Raw genomic sequence first — 13,591 nt, forward strand, 5'->3', positions numbered from 1 at the left:
TCCTTCCGCCAGCATATACTGCTTCATTTTTCTTGATAAAATAATAAGTACTTACCTACTTATTAACCTTATTGTAGGTAAATTAAATAAAAATAACCTGTTATAAATTTAAAGTCTATAAACTAATGTCGATTTTGAAAATAGCTACTAAGTGTAAAATTGCCATGGCGACACCAGCCGGCTTGATTACAATTTTATTGAAAAACCGCTTTTTATTAAAAATCTGAGCCAGATAAGTATAGGAAACCCTAATATAGTTTGAAACAGCATTTAAATCTTCTTCGATTTATTTAAAAAAATACATAGTGTTGCATTTGAAATAACGAAGTTTTTATGTAAAATATTTAATGTAAACCAGCAATTTTTGATACCACTGTATACATTTAAGGACGCAATCAATTTTTTTAGTAAAGTCTATTTCACTGTCTTGAAAGTTAGCACAAAAATTAATTCCGAAAAGTAATGTACAAGGTGTTGACAAACTTTTTTTATAGCATGCATATTATTTCAATATCTTTAAATATCTCAAAAACCAAAGCTTTTAAACATATTAAACCCTTATAATAAACGCCTTATTTTATGTCCAAGAATCCAAAAATGAAATAAAATACCGGGTGTTCCTTAAGAAAAAATATAACTTTGGTATTGATCTTAGTTTTGATATACCCTGTACATTTCAAAATAATTTTAAATTATGCACATTGCCCTCCCGCACATACCCTTAAAATATTTTGTTTCTACACCTTTCCGTTTCCGTATAATCAACCGAGGCGAATGAGGTACGCCACCCTGTATGTATTCATATGTAAAATATTATGGTAAATGTCAATAATTGTCATTTCCAAGCCAACTAAACGATTTTTTTTTTCGATCATCACGAAATATTCAGTACCTATAAAAGAATGTTTATTTTTGTTGTTTATTCTATAAGAAATAAAATTTTAATACATAAACGGTTATTTTTAATCCAAAGATATTTTCGTCAAACTTATTACAGATATTACACATTTTAATATGGCAACACTGTCGCTTTCAGTACCACACCGTCTTCGATATGCTTTCGCTAGCCGAATTAGAGAAAATGAATGTTTTATGCGTTGGCTGCATAACGAGTAAAGGCTCCACCGTACAGCGCTTGATACGTAAGGGGAAATCAGATCAGCCTTGTCACGAATTTGCATTTGGTTGCGTATCTTCCCAATTCTTTCAATCAACGCTTTTACCTTATTTCACCACTGCTGCTTTTTGGGTAACTATTATGTTTAATTTAGAATTAGGCGTTAAAAGTTATAGTTGGTTTTACCGATAAAGACAATTAAACATTTTTAAACTAAATAAACTCAATAAATGGAAAACTTCAATACACTACTCAATTATATCACAAAAATGACACTTCCGCTTTAATCACACCACCATTAGTGTTTTTATACTTTCACTACATGTTTTTAGAAAATATATAAATTCTTATTTGTTATTTGAGTTTAGATAATGATGTCTTCATATTTATCAGTCTATAAATTTTGATGCTTATGGTTAAAATGTAGGTAAAAAGTATGCCGCATTTTTTCTATCGTACGGAATTTATAAGAATGATATTATTTGATTCTATATTATTTTTTAAATTGTGATTAGGTTATTATTTAATTTAATTATTTGAGGAGGCATAATTAAGATTTAAGTTAATTAAATACTTTGACATAGAATTTGGCACTAACTGGTTTCTGTTTTTTTTGCACTCTTTATACTGACATATTTAATCCAGTTTTTGAGTTTATTTATTATCAACTAAATTTAACTATATTTCATAGCTTATAACCGGTTTATTTTATACCAACTACTAGATTACAATGTGAATTAACTGTTTAGTCAGTAGTTAGTATAACAATAGCATTAGTTAGAGCAACAAAGTGGCTCACCTCTATAACTTTTATATTTTTTTAGATATTAAAACGAAATTTAGTATGTTAATATATAACATAAATTAGGATTGATTGGTGTATTCAATTGTTTTCGGTCACTTCCTATTTCACCGGAAATTACTACAACTTTTGATTTTTAAATGGCACCCTCGGTATTTTTTTACTTTATTCGATAGAAAATAACAATCTGAATAGAATGATATAGCATATGTCAACGTTTGACATTTTCGCATTTGGTTTATCTGAAATTGCGGTTCATAACGACAATTTGACTCGAAATATCAATTGTGTGATACCAAATTATTCGTAAAAAATATCTTTTTCAAATATGCTAATGAGCCAATTTCGTCCCATTTGAAAAAATTGAGATATAATTAAAAATATGGCCAGGAAAAGACACGAGAAATATTAGACGACAAAATCTGTTTTCCCAAAGCTCCTTGATTAAAAAATTAGTGTTTTTAACACAACCATGACACTCTTGATTGAAATTTAAAATACAATTTTTTAAGCGAGAATGTCAAAAGGTGACATGATATGTCATTCTATTCAGAGTGTCATTTTCTATCGAATAAAGTAGTCATTTTCGGTGAAACAGGAAATGATCGAAAACAATTGAATACGTCAATCAATCCTAATTTATGTCATATACGAACATAACTCGTTTTTTATCTGAAAAAAATAAAAAAGTTATGGGGTTGAGCCACTTTTGAGACGCACTCGGTATATACAAAATTACTCGGTATGTTTTTGAGGTAATTAATTATTTTTTTTTGTAATATTTTATATGTATAATAATATCTAACACTGTGTAAATACACTTGGTAAAGCTTAATATAAACATATTTAGCTTCGAAAAATATTCATTTCTTTTAAATTCTTGTGGGAACAACAATAGCCTGTTACATTCTTTGTACACGCGATGTAATTACATTAACATTTCTATTAGTAATAATGGTGAGTAACGACTATACATATACTAATATATTAGTAGTTAGGCTTCTGCTAAAGTAAAGAGTACATCTTTTTTCTTTCGATTTTGTATATAGTTTCATAATTTTTGTGGTTATTCGCAAGTTTTAGCAAGTAGTTTAACATTTATAAAGACATATTGACACCTTAATTATGTTAAAAAGATATATCAACTTTTTATAATGTTCATTATATTGTTAAATTTGTCACTAAAATGTAATTCCAAAAATACCATGTCATGTTCAATCCTGAATGGTTTATGATGAAATTTTTAAACTAAATTTGCTTAAATTTTTGAAGTAAATTTCTTTTTTCTAGTTCTCTTACCTCTAAGCTCTCAAAATTATTAAATCTTATATATACTTATAGATACTTTTTAACCGTATGATATGTAATAGTGTCTTCAAAAATTCAGCCTACTAAAATTGCAATCTTTTTTCTATACAGAGGGTGCGTCATAACAAAGTTATTTATTTGTTTGCACATTTTCAAATGGAAAACTCTGTATTTTGTATTAGAAATTGGGGTTTGTTTAAACTTCTTGATTTATTATGCATTTTCTAGGCATTAACTTGATTTTTTACTGAGATTTTTTTAAAAATATAACACCAAACAGAGAAAAAAGATTGGAATGAACCATAGACTTAGAATAAAATATAGACTGAGCATCTCATTCATAAATAGCTGGAAGATGCGGACAGACAACGTCTTGTTATTGTTGTGTTATTGTTTTTGGCTCTAACGAGTGCGACACGAGCGATAGATAGGCTGTCTCCGTCGTAACGGTCGTTTCCTGACGGCTCTGCCGCCCAGATCTAGATAAAAGAAACATTTTTTTATTTTCCGTTTTTCAAATAAGTCCAAAATAACCGAGTTGTTTTACTTTAAAAAAATTATATATACCGGGTGCGTCTCAAAAGTGGCTCATTCCTATAACTTTTTTATTTTTTCAGATAAAACAGCGAGATCTGGTATGTTAGTGTATGACATAAATTAGGATTGATTGACATATTCACTTGTTTTCGGTTACTTCCAGTTTCACCGGAAATAACTACAACTTTTGGTTTTTCAATGGCACCCTCGGTATTTTTTTACTTTATTCGATAGAAAACTTTGAATAAGAAGACTAAGGAAGGAGCATATCAAAAATCTTAGGTACACCGCGATGGACCTCAAATATGGCCGACTTAAATTCCGGTTTATCAGTGCCGCTCTAATTTTATTTAAAAAAATGTAAAACTATGATGTAGGGTAGACGTGGGGTAGACTCAATAATTTGTTATTTTATTTTACGTTGTGAATAAATGTTGGTAGTTATTAAAATTGTTATAAAAATATATAATTCTAATAAAAATAGATAAGTTATAATAAGTATTTATTAACACAAACATCCGATACGGTACTGAAGCAGGAAAGTCAAATTAACGTATCAAAATTCTTTGACATCTGATCTTTGACAAGTAGTAAATAAAAGCTAAAATGCAAGAAAATATATAATTTAGTTAATTAAAGTGAATTTCATAAATGATCGGTTTACTACACGTATGTATATTATATAGTCACTTACTAGCGAAAAGTTGTTCAATTATTTCACTCAATTTTTGCTGAGATCTACCGCACGCTACACAACCAACTATTTTAGAGTCTTTTTCGATAAATCGCGATAATGTCACTATTAATTTAAGTTCTGCCACAATTTCCATCTAGATTTACTATCTTTATACAACTATCAGTATTAGAATAAATAATAAATAACATAAAATAAGCTCCGTAAAGACTGACAAATCCACAAAATTTCAAATCAAATTCAAATGTGTCAAATGAATCGTCAAACAGAACTGTCAAGGATCCCCACCCTAGAGAGCTTTTTCCGCCCACCATGCATGAATACATGGATAGCATTATGCTCCTTCCTTAGTCTTCTTATTCAAAGATAGAAAATGACACTCTAAATCGAATGTCATTGTCAACTTAACACAGCCATGGCACTTTAGACTGAAATTTAGATACGATTTTTTTAAGCAAAAATGTCAAAAGTTGTCATATGATATGTCAACACATATGAGTATCATTTTCTATGGAATAAAGCAAAAAATACCGATGGTGCCATTTAAAAATCAAAAGTTCTGGTAATTTCCGATGAAATAGGTAGTGATCGAAAACAATTGAATACCCCGTTTATCAATCCCAATTTATATCATATACCACTTGGTGAGCCACTTTTGAGACGCACCCGGTATATATTCTTTGCTTAAACTTTGAGAACCGCTATTTTTTATCTATGTTTTCATTTTTGTACATTTAATCTACTACCTAATATTGCCATAATATCTATATTTTATATTTTTTAACTAAAAATTAAAAACATTTCCAAAAAAATTTCGAAAAATAATTTTAATTTTTTTTCACGAAAAACTCTCATAGACGTGTTTCTGGAGTCGAAATATACCACCTGTAAAAATATTTGCACATTAACCTTGTATAATAGTCTACTCGACAGAAATTATCATCGATTGCTATTTCAAATGCCAATATGACGCCGTTTTTTCATTCCTATGGTATTTTATCTGTTGAAAAAAAGGTTGTTCTTCTAATCAGTTTTGTTGCATAGGTAGCGAAAAAGTATTCGTGTGAGATTTTTACACCATACCTGTTACATTTATAGTTATTAACGTAATAAGGCCGATAAACAACAAATAACGGCCGGGCTGAAGTTTGTGATCCGAGGCGATAGCCGAGGATCATAAGCAGCCAAGGCCGTTATTTGTTATCGGCAAATGTTGCGTTCTAGATTTTCGTCATACTGCAGATTTTTTAGAGCAATAAACACTACTATTTAATAACAAATTTTATTGAACAATAACACAAGTAAGGATAAAAAAAATACATAATGTCTTATACTAAAATTCATTTTTCATGATAATGAACATGGAAATTAAAAGTGCACTTGTTGTTCTTAGAAATCTGTAATCCTTCCCAGGGATTTACAGATTTTATAGAAAAGAAGATGATGCTACTGAAGAATGGCAAATATTTGTATCCACTAAAGACACATTATTTTTGGAGCCTATCATGAAAAAGTTGATTTGTTATTTTCATTCTTTGGAAACTGATTTTCTATGTAAGTTTCTGCCACTGTTGAAGACTCCCATCCTCCTAGCTCCTTTAGCGATAGTAAATCACCACCATTTTCGGCGAGCATGGTTGCTGATGATCTACGAAATGAATGCCCTGTATAACGTTCTGGATTCTCCAAGTTCAAAAATTTTGCAATTTTCTGCGGTACGCTCCTGATGGTATGTATACCGACGATTTGCTTAACACACTTGCCTTTCTTGTAACCAATGAAAAATTTTGGATTGTCAAAGTTACGAGGACGCAGGTTGATGTATTTTTGTATAAACCATAGGCATCAAACGGAAGGCCCGTTTTTGGAATAAGAAATTTCCTATCTTTCTTATTTTTAGTATTTCTTAATGAGACAAGAATATTTTCTCCGAATCTTCGAAATCATCAACTGTGAGTGACCAAAGCTCGCTGCGCCTACAAGCTCAAGAATACCAAGCACCAATACAATTTTTCGAGTAACCAGGTGTAATCATCGGCATCCAGTAGAAAATTATTTATGTCATTCTCCGACAGAACTTTGGCTTTTTGGTGAATAACCTTCGTTTTGCGCCTCAGAAACATGAACAGTTTACCAAATCTATGAACAAATATAATTTAGATGAGTATGATTAAATATCGAAGAATATAATGGCTTTTTACCTTGATATGTCGATGTTTTCATATACTCTCAACGCAAGCTTCAGCATGGATATCTTTGTCCACAGTGATGTAGGAGAATACATTTCAGACATTCTTTTAGCATAAGCCAGCAATACCGCTTCATTTACGCTGTTTATACTTCTATCCTGCCGCCACTTCAAAAAATTGTCATATTCCTGCTGATATCTCTCTCTGGTTATAGTCGGAAGTATAATTTTGAGTAGCCGCAGCCGCTTCCTCCTGTATTTCCAACGGAATTTCTCGCGACATCTCGCTATGGTCTATTTTCCCAATTTTTGAAAAGTCCAACTGACAATAAATAGTCATTGTTGCAGGTGACACACGTTACGATTACCTTAGAAACTTAACGGCCGCCGGCCGTTATGATAACGTCCGGCGGACGTTATATGCATCTTTTCCATTCTGATTTTGCTTATGTTATAATAATATAACAATATAGTATGACGAAATAAATTTTCACACATTAGCAAACCACCAAGAGCACAACAAGTTTTGTTCTATAAAATATTGTTTGAATTTGAAAATGAAAGTAAGTATTTATCTAAAATTCGTTAAAATTCTACATTATATTATGTATCATTGCAAACAAATATAATAAGATTTGTGCGAATTGTTTTTAAACTATACTGACAGCTGATCAATTTTTTTAAAAATGTTTTACCTATAGTAGACGATGAAGAGTGATAGTTAATCTAAACTTCATAGGGTGATTTCCCTGAAATTTGGCTCCCAGTATATTCAAAATAAAAATTCATAGTGAGCTAAAAGTTTTTGCATTTTTTAATCTTTCATGATTTAAAAATAAAAATAGAATTATTGTTTTCTAAATTACTTGTGTATCGAGCTTTGTTTTTTGTAGCAACGACTGGGGTGAACTTGTTTTTTGCATATTTATTCCATGGAAACTCGATTAGTTTTTTAATATGATTACTATATACAGGGTGGTTCTGAAAAGTGGCTCGCCTCTATAACTTTTTTTACTTTTTTAGATAAAAAAAACGAGATTTCGTATGTTAGTATATGACATATATTAGGATTGATTGACGTATTCAATTATTTTTGGTCACTTCCTGTTTCATCGGAAATTACCAGAACTTTTTTTGCCTTATTCGAAAGAAACTGACACTCATATGTGTTGACATATCATATGACAACTTTTGACATTTTCGCTTAAAAAATCGTATCTAAATTTCAGTCTAAAGTGCCATGGCTATGTTAAAAACACTAATTTTTAATCAAGGAGTCTTGGGAAAATAAATTTGATCGTCTAATGTATTTAGTGCCTTGTCGTGGCCGGTTAAAAGATGCTCAAGTCGTATTTTTAATTATATCTCAATTTTTTCAAATGGAACAAGTGAGATTTATTGGCATATTTGGAAAAGGGCATTTTTTACGAATAATTTGGTACCACATACATGGTATTTGGAGTAAAATTGTCGTTATGAACCGCCATATATTAAGATAACTTTAAATGAACCGAACATTGGAATTTGGCATAATATATGCATAATGGCGATTGTCAAAGGTAGGCCTGGAAATAACAATTTGTTGACACTGTCACTCGTACTCATAGACAAACAAATAATTTGTTTGTCTATGCTCGTACTTTAATACCAAGTATATGGAACAAGTATGGCACCAAATTATTCGTAAGAAAATGCTTTTTCCAAATATGCTAATGAACCATACTCGTTCTATTTGAAAAAATTGAGATATGATTAAAAATACGATTTGAAATGACTACAACTTTTGATTTTTAAATGGTCCCCTTGGTATTTTTTGTTTTATTTTATAGAAAGTGGCGTTTTGCCTTAAAGACAATTTGACTCTAAATGTCTGTATGTGGTACCAAATTGTTTATTGTAAAACCGTACCATATTATAAAAAAAGTTTTTTTACAAATATGCTAATGAGGCACCATCGTTCTATTTGAAAAAAATCAGTTATGATTAAAATCCGATTGGAGCATCTTTTAACTGGCCATGAAAAGACATGAAAAACATTGTACCATCAAACCTGTTTTTCCAAGGCTCCTTGATTTAAATTCAATGGTTTTAAAGTTTTAACTTTAACACAGCCAATACAATGTCACAAGTTGACATATGATATGTCATTCTATTCAGAATGTCATTTTCTATCAAAGTAAGTACAAAAATAATAAAAATAAAAATGGTAGTAATTTTCGGTGAAATAGGAAGTGTCAGAGACTCATTGAAGACGTTAATCCCGATTTATATCATAAGTATACTAACATACCGAATTTCGTTTTTTAATCTGGGCAAATAAAAAAGTTATAGAGGTGAGCCACTTTTGAAAAACACCCGGTATAGCGTTAACAAGCGTTAATACCGTTACCCGTAATGCCTTCAGACGTTCGTATAGCCTCTTTCTTTTAAAATGGAAATGAATAATGAAAATCAACTTTCATGTTTTAAATAAAACAAAAATCAGCGTAAATTGCCATTTGAAATTTTTTTTAATAAAACGATATTCTATCTTGATTTTTTGGTTTTAGAGGTGGAGAAATTTTTCGAATGCGGATCTGTCAGTGGATTTCGTGTTGGCCTACGACGAGCAAGGCAAAGAAGAAGATATTCAGATGAGAAAAAGATTCGAAACAAATCTAATAAGTACGGGTTTAATATTAGAAAGGGAAGAAAACCAGAGGATACATTTTGTGAAGATCCACGTACCTAAACCTGTTCTGTGTCAGTACGCTGAAATTCTGAAACTACGGATGCCAATCAAGGATGTAAGTACCGATTTTAATACTTAAAAGCATGCACAGTTCTGTAATAAACACATTCGGACCTCAAGGGAACTGTTTACATTTTTATGCTGTGCCAACATCCAGTGCAACATTTCCAGCTGTATTTAACCACTCTTTTGAATATTTTTGCACCTAGTATTCTTTGTACCTAGAAATTGTTGAACTAATTTAGTGGTTTAGTGGCTTTATTGCAAATACGTTTTACTTACTTATTCCACTAATTTCAAGGCTTAAAACATTGACAATTTAGACTTTTATCTTTCACACAGTACATCGACAATTTTTCACAGAAGACAAAAATTCACAGTTGAAATCTATAATCACCTTTTTTTCTAGAACGATGAACAACTTCCAACCGAAAATTGTTTCAAATCAATGATAAACAATTGTTTTACCAAATGTAAAGTAGCTTTAGACCCCAAGAAGTTTCCACCAAAGAAGTATCAACTTACAGCTGAATTTAGTAAGGACAAACCATATTTGTAAGTTTAATTTTTTATTGTTTATATTTTATTTGGTTCTTGATTTCTATAAGTTGTTTTTTTTTTCTATTAACACTATTTTTTAGGTTTGATATCGACGCTCCGCACTTTTTTAGCACATCAGTAAGGATTACCGTGGCATCCTATATTTTAGAAAGGGAAAAATTTGGACCTGAAGACCAAGATAAGGGCATCAAACAGTTAATTTCGGAAGGGGTTTATAAGGCAGCCTATCCTTTACATGATGTATGTATTTATATACATTTTTTGTTAATTTTTAATTATTTCTTTTTTTTTTCCTTTTCTTTTCATTTTCTACTTCAAATATCTTTATTTTCATAAGTGAAGTGTTTTTACTAAATAGGCAAAACAAAGCAACAATGAACACAAGTAAAAAATATATTAAGCAGGGTTGGCATGATTTAAATCAAGTGATTTTTTTTATTTTAATCATAGATTCAGATAAAAAAAAATATTTTATAAAAACTTTATTATAAATAAAAAAATAACTGTAAAAGTTATAAAAATGTCTCCTAGAAAACTATAAAAAATATTTCTATAAAAGATATAACAGATAATAAATCGAAAAGTAATTGTAAATGTTATAAAAATACGAGTATATAAAAATACCTATTCATCAATTTAAATGTTGGGCCGATTTTTGAAGTAATTTCGTGTGAGTCCATTAGACCGCTAAACGCAGGGATTTATTTTAAAATTTATGTATATGTGACAAAAATTCGCTGTTCGAATCCATATCATTGGCAGTCTAATGCAGAACTAGGTTCTTCTGATATAGAGGCTATATCTTCATTCCCGAGAATCTATAATAATCGTTGTCAGAGGAAATATGTTGTTTTATTTTTATTTTTTGAAATGGTTGTATTCTTCCAAATTCTTACCGACATTTTGATCTGCAGTAAGTATTTTACAATTTGACATTAGATAATACTAATTTCACTCTCGACTTAAGAATATTTCCGAACGATAGTGTATTGTTTTATTAGGAGTAAAAATTATACTTTTTTTGATGATGCTGTACCTTTGAAGGACCATCGTAAAGCTATTCCGACGTTACAAGGAAGCACAAAAAGTACATTTTTACTCCTAATAGAACATAGATACTATTTTTTTAAAACATTACAAATCATTTTTAATCAATTTCAAACATTGCAAATAATATAAACAGTAATCGAGCAACAATTTGTACACTCGTTGAATTTGACATTTAATATCAGTTTAATAATATATTTTTGTACTTTTGTGCTTAGGCGTAACAGTGCTTTAGTTTTATACCTAGGCGTAAAATGACAAAAATTAATACTTTTGAGACGTTTAAAAAAAATCCTTTTGATCTGAAGCGAGCGACTTTTTGCGAAATATATTGGTGACTGATGTGGAAAAATGACAAACGCACCCTAGAATTATTAATGTTATCGATAACGGGCAGAGTTATAAAGTTTTAGCCATTTAGGATAGGACTTTAATTGGAAATAAGTCCTAGCCATTTGGAAATCCGATTTAAATATTGTTTTGAATTAAAATCAAAAAAATCTGATTTAAATAAAAAAAAATCTGATTTAAATCAAATAAATCTTATTTTTTTGATTTTTTAAAAAAAATCATGATTTTTGCCAACCCTGATATTAAGTATAAAAAAATAGTAATATATTATGTAGAGATGATAAATGTGGAGACTTTGTCTCAGGTTACAAAAGTTGTATATTCTAGAGATAAGCAAGATATCGCAAACGATTCAATCGCAGCGATTTTAAAATCGCAATCGCAACTTGCGATTGGCTCTCATAGGAAACTGCGATTGCCATTTCTTCTATTTGCGAGTTTCAATTTAGGCAACCAGTGTAATTGCGATTTGCGATTTTGTTGCGATTTGCGATTTTGCTGCAATTGTGATTTTGTAAACTGGAACCGCGATTTCTATCTGCGAGTTTGAATTTTTAGGAGTTGCGATTTGTAATATTGTTGCGAATGTAATTTTGTGGTCTATTGAAGCATTTTATTGTAAACTGCGATTGAATTTTCTCGCTGATAATATTTCTTTATAAAGAAGGTATTATTTTCTAGGGCCACGATCAATATACCGGGTGTTTCTCAAGACTAGTTCTCCCCTATAACTTTTTTTTATTTTTTCTGATAAAAAACGAGATCTGGTATGTTAGTATACGACATAAATTAGGATTGATTGACGTATTCAATTGTTTTTAGTTATAGAGAGAGAACATTTTTTTAGTTTATTCGATAGAAAATGACACTCTGAATAGAATGGCATATCATATGGCAACTTTTGACATTTTCGCTTAATTTTATATTTATATTATTTTATAATTTTATTACCTATTTTATATTTTAATCTAGAATGTCATGGTTGTGTTAAAACCACTAATTTTTAATCAAGGGTCCTTGAAAAAATAGATTTGATCGTCTAATGTTTTTAGTGTGTTATCCTGGCTGGTTAAAAGATTCCTAAATCGTATTTTTAATCATATCTCAATTTTTTCAAATAGAACGAGGGTGGCTCATTAGCATATTTGGAAAAAACAATTTGGTTTGATAAATATTAAAATCGCAATTGCAGGTTACAGTCGCTGCGATTTAATCGCAATCGCAGTTTTGCTCATCTCTAGTATAAACCCCTGTATGTTTTATTCTTTTTAAGGGTGACTACGCCCAAACTGGCTCGAAACGCCATCTTCTCCTGCACGAATGGGCTTCCGTCTCGAAATGCATCAAATTTCAGCCCATCGACGAGATCAAAGACTATTTTGGAGTAAAATTCGCACTCTACTTCACCTGGCTGGGTTTCTACACCCATATGCTCGTCCCAGCCGCCATTGTCGGCGTTTTATGTCTGATCTACGCCGCCACTACTATAGATAACGACACCATGAGCAGGGACATCTGCAAGTTGGATATTACTATGTGCCCTCTGTGCGACAGAGTGTGTGATTATTGGAAACTGAGCAATAGCTGTACTTACTCGAAAATACAGCATTTAATTGATAACCCTGCCACGATATTTTTCGCTGTTTTTATGTCGCTTTGGGGTGCATTGTATTTGGAACTTTGGAAAAGGTAAGCGATTATTTTATGGCGGAATAAATTAATTTTTTTGGACTGATTATCTTTTATGTTGAATTTTTACATACTTCGATTTGTATACCCCTTTGCCAACGCCAGCTTTAGGTGCGATTTCCGTATAGATCATACCAAATAAACTTTTAGTCACGTGATTAAGCTTGACCGGTACAGCGTTGCCCACTTTATCATATTTTCTTTTAATCGAAATATTTTAAGAAACAAAAATTAATTATTTTTTTACATCAACCTTAATACTTGTATTTTTACATAAACCCATAGACAAACAAATAAAAAGAGACTGACAAATCCCATGGTAAAAAGTGGGACCGCGTTCCCGTAGCGCAACTCAGAATAACAATTTTGAAACCAATTAGCAGGACCATGGCAGGACGTACGTCTTTATTGCTATCTTTCTTTATTATGTGTACTTTATATGAAAAAGAAAGAGATAGGTATAAACGTATCGTACGACATTGTCGCACATTCTGGTTGGCGGAAAATTTAAATTAGCCTTTATTAGTAGTATTCTTTCATTCAGAAACTGAAAATTTTCACTTAAA

General features: G+C 30.7%; 1 protein-coding gene across 6 annotated transcripts in view; it reads left to right on the forward strand.

The window, feature by feature from the left end:
- The window catches only part of LOC115875816 (anoctamin-1-like), a 34,783-nt gene that overhangs the window by 9,514 nt on the left and 11,678 nt on the right, over positions 1-13,591 (forward strand). For 5 of the 6 annotated variants that reach the window (XM_030891328.1, XM_030891332.1, XM_030891329.1 and 2 more), the window contains 4 exons: positions 9,196-9,432; positions 9,787-9,932; positions 10,019-10,178; positions 12,610-13,025. In XM_030891328.1, coding sequence (XP_030747188.1) covers positions 9,196-9,432; positions 9,787-9,932; positions 10,019-10,178; positions 12,610-13,025 — 959 coding nt within the window. Of the gene's footprint in view, positions 1-7,107; positions 7,210-9,195; positions 9,433-9,786; positions 9,933-10,018; positions 10,179-12,609; positions 13,026-13,591 lie in introns of those variants that run through there. The other variant, XM_030891333.1, reaches the window with a different exon arrangement.

This window comes from Sitophilus oryzae, unplaced genomic scaffold, assembly GCF_002938485.1.
Source record: "Sitophilus oryzae breed Bouriz unplaced genomic scaffold, Soryzae_2.0 scaffold_1396_pilon_pilon, whole genome shotgun sequence".
In the NCBI taxonomy this organism is placed as follows: Eukaryota; Metazoa; Arthropoda; class Insecta; order Coleoptera; family Curculionidae; genus Sitophilus; species Sitophilus oryzae.